General features: G+C 36.1%; 1 protein-coding gene across 1 annotated transcript in view; it reads left to right on the top strand.

The window, feature by feature from the left end:
• LOC136104085 (uncharacterized) overlaps positions 1–13,878 on the top strand; it is a 33,275-nt gene extending 19,397 nt beyond the window's left edge. The window contains exons 34-50 of the mRNA XM_071810580.1: positions 305–334; positions 1,194–1,233; positions 1,326–1,420; positions 3,291–3,338; positions 3,538–3,582; positions 3,772–3,819; positions 4,798–4,833; positions 5,220–5,258; positions 5,622–5,660; positions 6,225–6,263; positions 7,064–7,099; positions 7,814–7,843; positions 8,958–8,996; positions 10,165–10,203; positions 10,643–10,681; positions 12,240–12,269; positions 12,676–13,878. Coding sequence (XP_071666681.1) covers positions 305–334; positions 1,194–1,233; positions 1,326–1,420; positions 3,291–3,338; positions 3,538–3,582; positions 3,772–3,819; positions 4,798–4,833; positions 5,220–5,258; positions 5,622–5,660; positions 6,225–6,263; positions 7,064–7,099; positions 7,814–7,843; positions 8,958–8,996; positions 10,165–10,203; positions 10,643–10,681; positions 12,240–12,269; positions 12,676–12,774 — 771 coding nt within the window. The 3' untranslated portion in view covers positions 12,775–13,878. The remainder of the gene's footprint in view (positions 1–304; positions 335–1,193; positions 1,234–1,325; positions 1,421–3,290; positions 3,339–3,537; positions 3,583–3,771; positions 3,820–4,797; positions 4,834–5,219; positions 5,259–5,621; positions 5,661–6,224; positions 6,264–7,063; positions 7,100–7,813; positions 7,844–8,957; positions 8,997–10,164; positions 10,204–10,642; positions 10,682–12,239; positions 12,270–12,675) is intronic.
• Positions 13,879–14,120: the final 242 nt, after the last annotated feature.

Raw genomic sequence — 14,120 nt, 5'->3', positions numbered from 1 at the left:
CAGAATTTTTTACTCATCTTTTTTAGTGTATAAGGTTTTCAAGGTCAAGATGGTAGATAACAAATTTAAACATAACAAAATTAGAAGTTTTTCACCATCAGAGCAATAAGTGTGGGAATTGTTGCACAGGACAAAAAGAACAAAAAAATAGACTGCTTTCTAGAAGTTGGGTGCTTGGGCAGTTTAGAATGTAACTTTATGGCTTGCATACCTGGGATGGTAGAAGGAGTAATCTGAGTTGTAACTGGAGTCCTTTTCACTTCCGTGTTCTTGATATCTTAAATATTTTCTGCATTCTTTACAGGAGGGATGCAATTGTTCTGGAGGAAGTTCTGTAAGTGTTATTTGTTCACTACACATTTTGGTTTACTACATTATTTAACCAGAATCCTATTTATTTTGTGATCCTATTTATTTCTAACTTATTTATTTGAATGTACCCTTATTTTTATATACCACTTCATGCTACAGCCTCCTTTCAGGTAGTTGTAGACAGCAGTAAGGTCTCCCCTCAGCCTCCTTTTCTCCAGGCCAAACAGCCCCCGTTCCCTCAACTGCTCCTGGTCAGACTTGTGCTCCAGACTCTTCATCAGCTTTGTTGCCCTTCTCTGAACTCTCTCCAGCACCCCAATGTCTTTCTTGTAGTGAGGGACCCAAAACTGAACCCAGGATTCAAGGTGCAGCCTCACCAGTGCTGAATACAGGGAAATGATTGCTGCCCTGGTCCTGCTGGCCACACTAGTTCTGATACAAGCCAGGAACCCTAGAAGGTGTATTCTCTGACCACTATTTACAGAGATGTGTATGCGTTTAAAAAAATAAATCATTAGATAGTAGAATTAATTGAAAAAAAAAAATCTGTCATGAACAGAAGCAAAAATAATCTCAAAAATATCAAGTCTACAAAATTGCCAGCCATAAATGTTGTCTCAGAAATCAATGCTTACCAAATAAAAAACACCCACAAACCTGAGCCACTTCTCATTTGTGCTTTTAAATCTATACGGAATTATTTAAAGACTGTGAAATGCGGTAATACATGTTTTCTAAAGCAAATCATGTGGTCAGTTAACATGTAATATGTAATGTAATACACAAAGGACGTGTCTGCACAGTGGATAGTGTTCTTATTTTCTAGGCAGTGAGTTATGCACAAATACAAAACGATACTTTTTTAATTTATGGTCTTCCAGGCCAAAAAAGGCTATTTGCTATCTTGGCAAGTTAAGAAAAGTAAGTGAAATGTAAGTGTAATTTCATTTCAGACTGTGATATTTTTCCTTTAAAATACCCTAGGACATTTTAAGATTTTGTTTTATTTTCAGTTTATGATCAGACAAAGGCTAATTTTTTTTTCCTTCTTCTTTTTCCCTTACAGGGTGGATCCCCTACCTTAGTCAGAAGTGATTCTTCTGCAAATGTAAGCACTGTTCACCAGCTTGTAAGGATACCCTGTGCTTGTTTTGTTGATATAATGGCTAGAGAGGTTAAAAAGGGTCAGTACCTAATTTAGTCATACACTTGTGAAAATAAACTACCTTAGCTACAATTAAAAATACACACAGAACATTCAAGCAGCACTCGCAGTTTCTTTTTCCATTTGAAATAGTATTCATTCAAAGACAAGTGCTGTTTGGAAATGTTTGAAAAACGCTATTTGGCACAAATGCAGGTACATAACAATATAAAGATTTACTTTGGGAGTCAGTTCCATTGACTTCTTTGGTATTATGCCAAAATACCCCCAAAGACATGGATTTTTGTGTTTGTATTCCTCCTAAACCATTTACTACAAGAAAGGTTAGTATTCATAGACTAGTAATTTAATGATGCTGGCCCTATCATATGGGTAACTCTTTTGCGGGAGAGTCCTGTTCGCAGCATTCGCAAGACCAGTTCCCGTTCATTGTGGGTGTTAGAAAGGCATGCTGCCTACATCAGTGGAGTTCTATATATGCTGCACTAAAGGAAGAAAAAACATTTGGGTCTTTTTGTATCTAGCACAAAACTCTGTAGCATTGTTACCAGACTGCTAGCTGATATAAAGCTAACTGGGACGCTGCTACATCAATGTACCATACAAAAATCAATATTACATGATAAATAGGAGTAGTCTTATACTCCCTTCTTGGAAGGAGGAATATTTATACATCTACAGCCACAAAAATATTCTTACCCACCTGTGTTCTACATCCTTCATATTATTGATGTTGAGATTTGTTTCCTATGAAACTTCCAATTAGGACTGATTTATATTTTTTTAGTGACTTTGGCCATCTTTGAAGAGCAGTTCAGAATCCAGGAGAGTGTAAAAAGACTGAAGGAACGTAGAGATTGTGTCTACATCAACAAGTACTGCAAACTTCTGGGGTTGTTGAACTACACAGAGTGAAAAAAATCAGTGCTGATGAACTGACAGCCACACTATACAAATTTAGGAAGGGGTTGCTCTGATCCTTTTACTACCTGAAAGCACCAAGTGTGCCCCTAGAGAGCATTCTACAATTTAGTTTAATCTGAAAGGCATCAAATTACTTCACTCCAAGACCACTCCATGGTGCAAAACAAGCCACAGCACGTGGGGACTACTAACGGGAGGTTTGTCTCAAGGGCACGTTCTTGAACTGTACTTGAATGTCTAGATGCACCCAGTACCTCAGCATGGGTGAACGGCTTTTGCAGACTGAATGTAGATCTTAGTCCTTCCCCAACTCTGTGCTGCAGTCTACCTCAGAACATTGTCTTTAATGTCTTCTTTACAGGGAAATTAAAAAGTCATTTTACATAGCTAAGATTCCTTATGAAGGACAGATTTCTGATAGATGCTTAACATTATATACTAAACACAACCCTTTTTCATTTCCTTATGAGCTTAGCAGATCTTGTAGAAGCTCAGAGGACTCAAAAGGTCTGTAGTACTCTGCAAGAATGAACGTTAAAGGCTTTTTTGGGGGATGTCATTCTTCAGAGTGCTGGTTTTAAACTGAAAGAAATAAATTGCCACTCCTTCAGTCAGATACTTTGAAGTGAAATAACTTGTGTATTTGTGAAAGGACTCTAGAAGCAGCAATTCTGTTGGACAGGTACACGCTAAATTTCAGATGTATTAACAAAGTAGGGAAGGCCAAATTTTATATTTTGAATAGATTTTAAACCCAAACATAAATGTTTAGAATAGAAATTTAAATGCTGCTATCCTTTCTGAAGATTTGCTTTAAAATAGTTCTGTTAGAGAAAAATAACTAGTTTGTTTGTTTCTTTCTTTTTTTTTTTCCTTCTCTTTTCTCCAGGGCTCATCTTCTTCCGGAAGCAGCCACTATAGCCAGTATGGTGGACAGGTACATACTGAATTTTTGATGTATTAACAAAGTACGGAAGGCAAGATTTTATATTTTGAGTGGATTTTAAATGCAAACAAAAACATTTAAAGTAGAAGTTTAAACACTGCTATCTTTTCCAAAGATTTGCTTTAAAATAGTTCTGTTAGAGAAAAATAACTAGTTTCTTTCTTCTTTTTTTATTTTTTTTTTTCTTCAGGGCTCATCTTCTGGAGGTGGCCACTATAGCCAGTATGGTGGACAGGTACCCACTGAATTTTAGATGTATTAACAAAGTAGGGAAGGCTAGATTTTACATTTTGAGTGGATTTTAAACCCAAACAAAAATGTAAAAATGTTTAAATAGAAATTTAAATATTGCTATCCTTTCCAAAGATTTGCTTTGAAATAGTTCTGTTAGAGGAAAATAACTGGTTTGTTTGTTTTTCTCCAGGGCTCATCTTCTTCTGGAGGCAGCCACCATGGCCAGTATGGCGGCCAAGTAAGTACTCGTTCCAAAAGGAGATCCAGCTTGCCACTTTTGTAAATGAGGGTTATTCACAAACTCAAATTCAATTTTGATATGGGAAATAAGTCTAAAGAGCAAAACCTCAGTAAATTAAATTCATCATTGAGTTTGATATGTCCTAAAAGTTATACATGAGACTTTTTTAGCAAATAGTGCCCTTGTTTGTGTGAAACTTGCATAATGAAGTTCATACAAAAAATAGGGGTGGGGAAAGAATTAATCAAAACATAGCATTTTTTATTTCTAGTCACCTAATTCCATTAAGAAGAAAAACAAACCATATCTCTCCTCTTTAAAGAGACCTCTTGTTGTATGAGGTTTCAGTAAACTTGCTTGGTTTGATTTGCAGAGTCCTGCTAGGTTGCTGATCTTTTACTACTAGCTTTGGCCCAGGATTCAGCTTTCTAAATAGAGACATGCCATTCCCCAGAAACAAAGCCGTAGGGGGTTTTTTACCTTCCAGCCTTGCTTATGAACTTGGGAATTTCCCCAAGTTACCTTGTAAGGCTTGAACTCTAGTTATTAAAGTATACAAAAAGTCCTGCCTTCACTCCTGTTGTCCTAGGAGAATCATGTTTTGATTTAAAGAAATCCTACAGCAGGTAATTCACTTATTTGGTATTCTTTACAGGGTTCATATTCCTCTGGAGCTAGCCAGTATGGTGGGCATGTAAGCTCTTTTAATATTTTATGTTATATATTTGTTTTACCATCATTCGACTCTTATCAAGGAAAGGATTATGCAGATAGCTATCTCAATTTTATATTTCAAGAAACTTTCTCGTGATCTATTCTCTGTAGTAATATCATGAATCCAAGGAAGACAAAAATATAGTGTTTATTCTGGGCAGATTACAAACAATCAGTCAAATAACAAAATACCGATGTCTTTGCTCTCCGTCTCCATGAATCAGATATTCAGAAATAACTGATTTTGAATATTTTTTCCAGGGGTCATCTTATGGAGGCAGCCATTCTGGTGGACAAGTAAGCATTAATAGTCCCTACTTTTGTAGTTCTGACCTATACAAACTTGTAGTTTATTCATTGTATACCCAGCTGTCTACCTTAGCTTTATTTATCTTAGTCTAGAATCTCAGTAAATTTTTCTCTGTAGCATTCTCTGCTGCTGTGATTAAACAAAACAAGTTCAGATGAAAACCATTATTTAAGAGTAAGAAAAAATAGAACTTGAAATACATGGTTGACTCAGTTGGCTTCTGAAATTTTCAGGACTTAGAAGTCGTGTCTTTCTGAAGTAAATTAGTAGTTCATGAAGCTGACCAAAATTTTTAAAAGCCTCATGAAATCATTCTATGATTCTATGAAATGGGTATAGAGAAGTTTTATTTCCTTTTTTTGTTTATATTCAGGGTCCAACTTCCTCAGGAGGCATGCATCATGGTGGGCAGGTGAGAATTCTTCTCTCGTAGTGTTTCCTACTTCATCCAAAAGACTTGGTAGTTCTGTGTGTAAAATAACATTTTAAGGAGATTGGGGGTTTTTTAATTTTTTTTTCATGTTTTATTTCATTTGTTGCTTGGTGTATAGTAGTTACAAATGTATGTGATATAAAGCCACAGGAGAGTTTTTAGGAGATGTAATTTCTGATGCGTCATGGTAAATGCAGATGAGTCTCAGTCCTTTTTGCACAGTCTGGTTCAGTCCACTCGGTTTTGCACTGAAAGAAATTAGGTACCTCTCCCTCCTACGGAGCGTGGTTTAAAGGAGTGCTACGACATGGATACAGAGATAATTTAATTCTTTTTGTTCAGGGTTCACCTTCTTCAGGAAGCAGCCAGTATGGAGGACAGGTGAGAAACTCTTCCTGTATAGTCCTTATCCAAAAACCCAGATTGCATTCCTTCTCTACCTCAGCCTCCAGAATACCTCGCTTCCTTCAGCAAAATGTGATATCAAAGTTGGTATCAGAGGAGCAGTGTCTCTCAGGAGGGGAACAGGGGAACGGGGCAGGAGTTGTTGAGAGCTGTTCCATGCTCCTGGGAAATGAAAGGTGATGGATAGGGTTCCTAGTGCTGTCTAGTGGTATAGCCCTTAATATGGAGTGAAATTCCCAACAAACTCGTCCTTGGCCTCTGAAAACATTTATGGTCAGATTTATGGAGAGGGAGTTAGAAGAGAAAGAGATTTCTAGTCCAAATACATTCTCCTAAAATTAGGTATATAATGCTACTAACTCATCATTAGTATTATGGAAGATTCATGGTACAAACCATCTCTAATTTGCATAGAACACATAAAGGAACAGATTGTGTGTTTATCTTCCATTGTACAACAGAGAAATAAAATAGTTTTTCTTTAAAAAAAACCTTTAAAGAAGCTTTTTGATAGAGAAATAATTGGTACCTTTTCTTTAGGGTTCACCTTACTCCGGTGGCAGCCATTATGGAGGACAGGTGAGAATTGTTTTTCTATTTATGGGTTGTTTTTTCTAATGTTCACCCTTGTCTCTTTTTCTGGTTTGTGAAAAACAGAATATTTTATAAAGGAGTGGCTTATAGCAAAACAGTGTTTAGGCAGAATAGATGAATATATGACCTGCTGCTGCTTCTGCCCACTCAGGAATGTAAAGCACAGGAGGTTGCCCTGAGCACACAATCGCACCTGCCTATACTGACTTGGATTTAAACTTTCTTCAATTTAAACAGTAGCCATTGTAAAGGCTAATAGATTTCAGTATGGTTATAAAGGAACTGTTCACATTCTTGTGACATTTAAGTCAATGGAAGACAAGTAAAAGTGTTGTGTTGTTTTTTTTTTTTCCTGTGACATCATAAGTTAAAGAACGCACAACAAATACAAATACTTTCTCATTTCTTTAGGGTATAGCTTTTTCAGGAAGCAGCCAGGTAAAACTTCTACTTTCATAGTGTTTGCAGTTTTAGAACACAGTTCATTAGGAAAACTGAACTGCATTTTTTTAAAAAAGGAACATTCTAAGAGAAGACTAGCTTTACGCTAAACTGAGTGAGGGTTGGTAAGTAGGGGTCTGTCTGGTATGTCAGGTCATGGTATGAACAAATGATACAGGGATCTGTGTGACAGCATGCGAATGCTTCCTTACACAGACCAGGGTTCAAGAAGCCCATTTTTGTTATGTTTAAACAGAAGCAATTTGAAAGCCTAAGAACTACAGAGAACAAATGAGAATGTTACACCATAACACAGAAATAATGTGTTTTTCCTTTTTTTCCAGGGCTCTCCTTCAAGAGGCAGCCAGTCTGGTGGACAGGTATGCTTTACTTCTGCACACTGTTCAGTCTGCTGCTGTCAGGCACTCACAATTCACTTTGAGTCACTCCTTCAGAAGAACTGTTTTCCTTCACCACTGTCCTTCTTGCCTAAAGCCCCAGCAACACATTATTTTCTTTTTTCTGTGTCATTCAGACATCCCGCAGGCCAGAGCAGCCAGTAGTAACTGTCTGAATGGCACTTGTATGGGAGGTTCTCAACCTGCTTTGGCGCTGAACATTTTTCTTACGCATTGCATGCAGATTGAATGTGGAAAGTGAAACACTGAATGGTGAAGCCCTGGCCACATTTCAGTTAGTTTTATTGGAGCAGAAATCACCCAGCAGGCCTCCACTGGAAGTCATCTTTAGTGTTTTCTGTAACATTTGTAGCATGAAAGAATACTACGTATATTCCCAAACATTCTGTAGTACTGGTCAGAATTTTTTACTCATCCTTTTTGTGGGTAAGGTTTTTAAGTTTTAAATGCGAAATCAGAAGGCTATATTCAAAAAAATGATCATAAGTGCACAGCTACCCTGAAAGGACAGTGGAGACAGAAAGAAACTACTTTTTAGATGGAGCTTGGTGAGTCTGTGAGCAGAATTTTATAGTCCATATTCTTGCAGTAGCAGAATGTGAGCTTAGTTTACTGATTCAGAGGCCTCTTTGAGTCATAGACTCAGGAAAATAAGTTTGGTTGTGTTTTATGCAGAGTGGATGTGTGTGCCCCGGTGGAAGTTCAGTAAGTATTCTTTGTATATTTTTCATACTATTTACACATACTACAAAATTCCCAAACTACATTTCTTGAAATAATTCTATCTGTGAATTTATATGTATGATGGAAGTTTTTTTCACATTGTGCTAAAATGAGAACTTTTGAACCTGCTTAAGACAAAAACATTAAGTGACTTGCAACTGTGATATTGTTATATTCAAAACTAGCTACCCAGATACATTTCTATTTTCAAAGAAACACATATAAAATAAAATGCATTTTCCCCACCCTGGATTAAAAGAAGTAGTAGCGTTCTCCAATACAGAGTATTAAAGGAAGACTGCAGCTAATTCTGTAAAATATCCAGATACAAACAACTGCTTCAAAGCATTTAATTTATTTTGGTTTGTAAGAGAGGCCTGGAACTTTCCTAAGAATCTGTTTCCCAAATATCTCATAGTTTATCTGCTGGGTTTTACACATGAGTGTTACAGTGCTGCTCTTATGATGGTTATTAACAGTATGATTTGAACTAGTGAAACTTAGATCAAAAATCTTGGCCCAAAATGCTTCCAAGTAGGAAGAGAACAATCAATTTAAAAAGTTAAGGCTATTTCCAATTTTCTGTCTAATTAGTATAGTCCCTATGCTTTTGTAAAGACTTTAAAAAGAGAACAAAACAAAGCACTATTTTGCTGAAATTAAGCTAATTTACTTTTGAGGGGGAGTTCAGTTTTCTGTTGTCTCAGTATTGTCAAAATTGCTTAGATGACTACTACACTTCCTCAGATTATGAAATCAAGCAAAACCCGTATGCCAGAAGTACAGCACTCATGGTATACATGCCACTTCTGAGAATCAGAAGTGCTGAAACAACATGTAAATTATCAGCTTCTCTTTGCAAGTAAACAATCTGAAGGAATAAGGATGAATTGAAATTAAATCCTTTACTTGTTTAATCTACCAAACAGAATTACTATACTAGTAATCAGGGCAAATTGGCCACTGCATTAAAATCTGTGTAAAGTTCTTCCAGCTACTCAGTATTGTGAATATGGTTTAGATTTGGTCCAGGTTTTTTTGATGCCAGACAGTATTTTAAAAAATTAGTTACAAAATTTTCACATTCTTTTTACAGAGCTCATCATATTCTGGAAGCAGTCCATATGGTGGACAGGCAAGCACCTTTTCTTTGTTTTCTAGATCTTCTTCCTATGTGCTGTTTACTAAATGAAAAATATGATGCAGTGCATATACTGCCAGTCAGGTTTTCAGCATCATTTTCCTCAGTTTTTCAGAGTCATTTTACTCTCAATGTGAAAAAGGGAACACTTCTCAGTAACTGAAATGGAGTAGCATGAACAAACTTCAGTTTAAAGACAGATGTACAAATAATAATTTTAGTTGTATTACCTCAGAATGCCTCTTATCTCAAGTGATTATTTTATTTAACCATTTTTATGTTTCAGTTTCACATTGCTACCACATCAGTTCAAAATCTGTTTTCTGTGGTTTTTTTAGTCATCATATTGAATTTCTTTTTGCATTTATTTAGATTAAATACTTGGAAATTTGGTACAAAATATAGCAATAGATATTGCTTTGAAAATATAAATTCTGCTGTGTTACCCACAGTAATACTACTTTCCTCATCTTCACCTGCAATTTGAGTCTCTTACTGTAAGCAGCTCCCTGAGTATATTTTGTAGACTTAGTAGTTTTTCACTGATCAAGAAATCTTAGTAGCCCAAATAGTTAACAGATGGCTATCTAATAAGAAGGCAGAACACATTTTTCATTAGTATTACTCTGTTCACTCTGCTATACTAAAAAATACTTTAATTTCTTTTTACTCTGTTGGCAAGCATTAGAGTTCAGTATCACACTATTAAGAAGATTGTTTCTCGTAGCATGGAGAGGAATTGTAAAAGCTGCAAACCAAATTTTTCCCAAATTACTTACTTGAAAGAAGAAGGATGCTCTTACAAAATACATATGATGCTTTCTGAACATGTTTTACCTAGCAGAAAATCACAAATAATGTAGGTTTTTTTCTTCCCTTGAACAGAGCCGTATTTAAAGACACTTTATATCCCGATATTTGTCAGAGAATAGTCATAGCAGGTGTTTTCTGAGTGTTTGCCAAATTTACTAATTTCAGCTGTTAAGGAACTTGAAGGAATTAAGTCAGACATCTTTCACTGTGTCTTTTTGGATTAATATATATTCCAGATTCCTACTGACACCTCCTGCCAAAAAGTCTTTCTGTTATGTTTGTTATTCTTCCAACACTTAAACACTTATGTTTCATGTGTTTTGTCTTTTTTTTTCTTTTTTTTTAATAGGGCTCTTCTCCCTCAGTAAGCAGCCAGTATGGTGGGCAGGTGGGTGTATTTTCTTTCTCCTCCCATCACTCCCCACTCTTTCCCTGTACTGTCTAGTTCAGGTCAGTTACTTGATGCTGAAAAATACATTCATTTGGTTATTTTACTGACCTTATATAGTTGAGGTAGTATTAACTCAAGTCATTTCAGCAAGCTGAATAAAGGATTTGGTTACAGTGAATCACCACTCTGTGTAAAAATGTTCCTTTCAACATACCATAATTGCTATACTGTATTTTGTAACACCACTTTCTTGATTCAGAATAACAAATTGCTGTTATTTTGCTGTGCTGTAGATAGCTTAAGCTTTGGGTACTCCAGTTACACTTTGTTCAAACAATATCCAAATATGTTTGTCCTAAGTTAGGCAAATTGTCTCAGGGCAGTGATAGAAGATCTTTTCCATTCAGTTAATAGATGTGTGATTCACTTCTTGCAGGGCTCAAGTCCCTCTGGAGGCAGTAAACAGGGTAAACCAGTAAGTAAAAAAAAAAAAAAAACCTTATTATTTTTTCCCTTCTATATATTAAACATATCGTAACTACAAAACACCTCTTTCTTCTTTAGAACTTGGAACTGAATTCTCTGACTAATACATCGTTCAAAGGAATACTTGTAACAGAAAGATTTTAAGTATCTGTATTTCAGATAAGATTTCCCTGGGATTTTTGGATGACTAGACACAAAATAGTGTTCATTCTCCTGTGGTCCTTCATTCCAGATAACAAGAATATACTGAGGCACAAAGAGGTTTAGAGTTGAAAATGGGTATATTTTTTCAGAGCTTGTATTCCTCAGGAGGCGGTGATCAGGGAAAGTCAGTAAGGGTATTCTGCTTTCATTATCCCACAATCAAGTTAGAAATGTGGATATTGTTTTTTTAAAAATAGGTAACAATAACAAGGGTAAAATTTAAAATTATGTTACAATGATAAATTTCTGAGAAAGCTGACCAATACAAATTGGAATATTTTGTTCAGACTTGAACTTCAGGATGAGGCAGCATTCATTCCTCCCATAGCAAAGTTTTGAACATGCTTGGATAATTCTATTAAGAATGATGTATTTAAATATCAGGATAACTGTTTCAGTTTCAAACTTTGTAGTTCAGTCAATGATACATCGCTGTGAAGAACATCACTGTGCTGACTTGAGAGTATTCAATTAAAACAGGGGGAAAATGTGCAAGGAAAAAGGTAAAATCAAAGTCAGTGCCAAAACTACCAATATCTAGGGCATTTTCAAGACGGCTGTGTTATCTTTGGACACAATTCACTAGGAGTCTCACATAATAAAAATAAATGGTTTATTATTATTTTATAGGGCTTGTCTACCTCAGGAAGCACTTATTCTGGGAAACCAATGAGAATACTTTTGTCACAGTGTTTTAATTTTCTTTTCTTAGTAAACAAAGAACCTGGGTGGTTGGTAGAGCATTTTCAGGATTATTTAGTCTGAAGAGAACATTCTGTATTAGTTCCATTTGTATTAGAGCGTATTTAAAGAAACTGCTGTGAAAAATATGGCCTCAGCCTCAGAAAGCTATTTCAATATCAGTGATATTTTAAATCTGAATATGTCTTGCTTCACATTCCAGTTAGTGGCCTTGTTACACTTTTCTGTCTTCTATTTTTAAATTACTGTTTTCTATGTAGATTTTCATGGGCTCTGCTCAGTTAATCCTTCACTTTTTTTTAATTAGCTAGATTGAGTTTTTCACTGGCAAGTTACCAGGTTTTGCACTTCTCTCTTTTTTTAGTCTTCAGTACTTATCAATTTTTAACTGTATGGAATATGATAATGGAATGAGAGGAAAATAGACTTTTGCCCTTTCATCAATTTTAGCTGAAATTTGCAGATGTGATATGAGAATAGAGTGTGTAACTAAAACTATCTATGCAAAGCTGCTTTCCTCTTGAACAACTTAACACAATGCTGTGAGTTAGGGTACTAAAATTTTGTTGATCACAGGCAAAACTGTGTTTAAAACCATTGGGTGGGAACACTTCTAGATTTATTTGTTTGTTTATTTTCAGAATTCACCTTACTCAGGCAACAGCCAAGTGGTAAGCACTTTTTCTTTGTAGTTTCTAGTGGTTTCTTCATATATATACCGTAGAAAACAAAGTGTTGTTTATACTGTGAGGTATCTGTCACATTTCCTGTATCTGAACAAATGTTTGAGAATACATGTGCAATATAATAAATGAGAATAGTATCAACAGAAATGAGAAAAAGTGGGATCACATAAGTGCTTTATACTTTTGATCCTGCCTGGCACGTGAAAACTGAACACCTGTTGATTTATGTGCACTGTAGATGTGGCACGTGATCTTTGTAACATCACAAGTGTTTACATAACAGAAGGGGCTAATAGGAAAATATATCCCTGAAACTTACTATGTTTTTATAATAGTAAATAGAACTACTTTGAATTGGGTTAATCCAATTGCTCTTTTTTTTTTTTAATAGAGCTCTGCTGGAAAACACTCAACTCCCCAACTCCTGCTGTTATTCAGTGTTCTGAGTGCCTTTGCTCTCTCTGCTGCTACATCAAAATGGTCTATATGAACTTCTGAAGAGCTGTTCGGCATCCTAGGCATGGATTATATTCAGTAATATTAGATTAATTACTTGATGTAAGAAAAAAAGTACCCTTAAGTCAAATTGTCAAATGCTACTTGGCTGTTTTGTTGTATGTCTAGCTAGTATGTCATGCTTCTCATTAGTTTACTTTTGGTTTTAGTCATTAGTAGATACCATTAGTTTTGTCACTGTTTTAGGCATCATTTTAAGAGAGTATGTTGTACCCTACCTGCATGGTTTATTTTTATTTCTGATGGGGAATGCGATGAACACCTACCTGAAACCTGATTGGTGCAAGAAACATTTAGAAAATATTTGGTTATTAACCAAAGCAGAGGAGATCAAACAAATTGTTGTATATACAAACCGAGCACCATGCCTGGTTATCATCGCATAAAATTAGGCTAATGTAAACAGCTGAAAAGCAGTCCTCCATGGGACAGAAGAAAAGATGCTAGGATAATATCAGAATATTTGTTTTAGTCTATTGTAATCAACTGCAAGTTCAATATGGAGGTTGCAAAGCGCAAAAAAAAAAAAAAAATCATTAGAGAAGCCAAACAGGTTAGAGGAAAGACATGATGAGCTCTGTTCACACCGAGTGCAAATACCTAGAGTTCTGTAGAGAAGCATAAGAGACAGATTAGGCCGATACTCTAAAAGCTGCTGAAAAACAATGCATTTTCCCTTGGGAAAGAATGGAAATTTAATTAAGTTAATAAAACTGATAGTTATCTTGGCTCCTTTTCTCAAGTATTTAGTCTAACCTGTGATATCTATCTGCAAGTTTAAGAATGTTGCTGACATGTGCAAGCAGGTACAGTAAATGTGGTCACAGAAAGACCGTGGCCGGTTTTGAGTTCAGGAGCAGTTTCACATCTTGCAGCAAAGCCGCCTCCTGTGTGCGCAGTGACCTCTGTGCTGACATCTTGTTGGCAGCAATGGTGTCGCCATCGCTCCGGCTCCTGCAGCTCCGGCCAGGTCAGCAGCTGTGGGCAGTGTTACTGCAGTGCCTTCTCCTAAAGCATACTTCTAATTCATGTATTTTTCAACATCTGCCTGGTACTAAAATTAAATTTATTACTCTCATGCTTGTCTCCCATGGTTTACAATTGCAACTGATGAAATATATTTCCATTCAAGTTCTGCTACCAGCTTCAGTGGGGACAGGATTTCACGCCTTCACTGTCCTTTGCCAGCCATCAGCACATCAACGCAAGTGCCTGAAGCATAAAGGAGTTTTGCCTAAACACGATCTTCAAAATTTGGTGGGCAATTTGTTTCTGGGAGGTCCATATCTTAATTCGAACTAGCCTTGCACTTCTTCAATA

This window comes from Patagioenas fasciata, chromosome 6, assembly GCF_037038585.1.
Source record: "Patagioenas fasciata isolate bPatFas1 chromosome 6, bPatFas1.hap1, whole genome shotgun sequence".
NCBI lineage: Eukaryota > Metazoa > Chordata > Aves > Columbiformes > Columbidae > Patagioenas > Patagioenas fasciata.
This window is presented reverse-complemented; position numbering and strand designations above follow the sequence as displayed.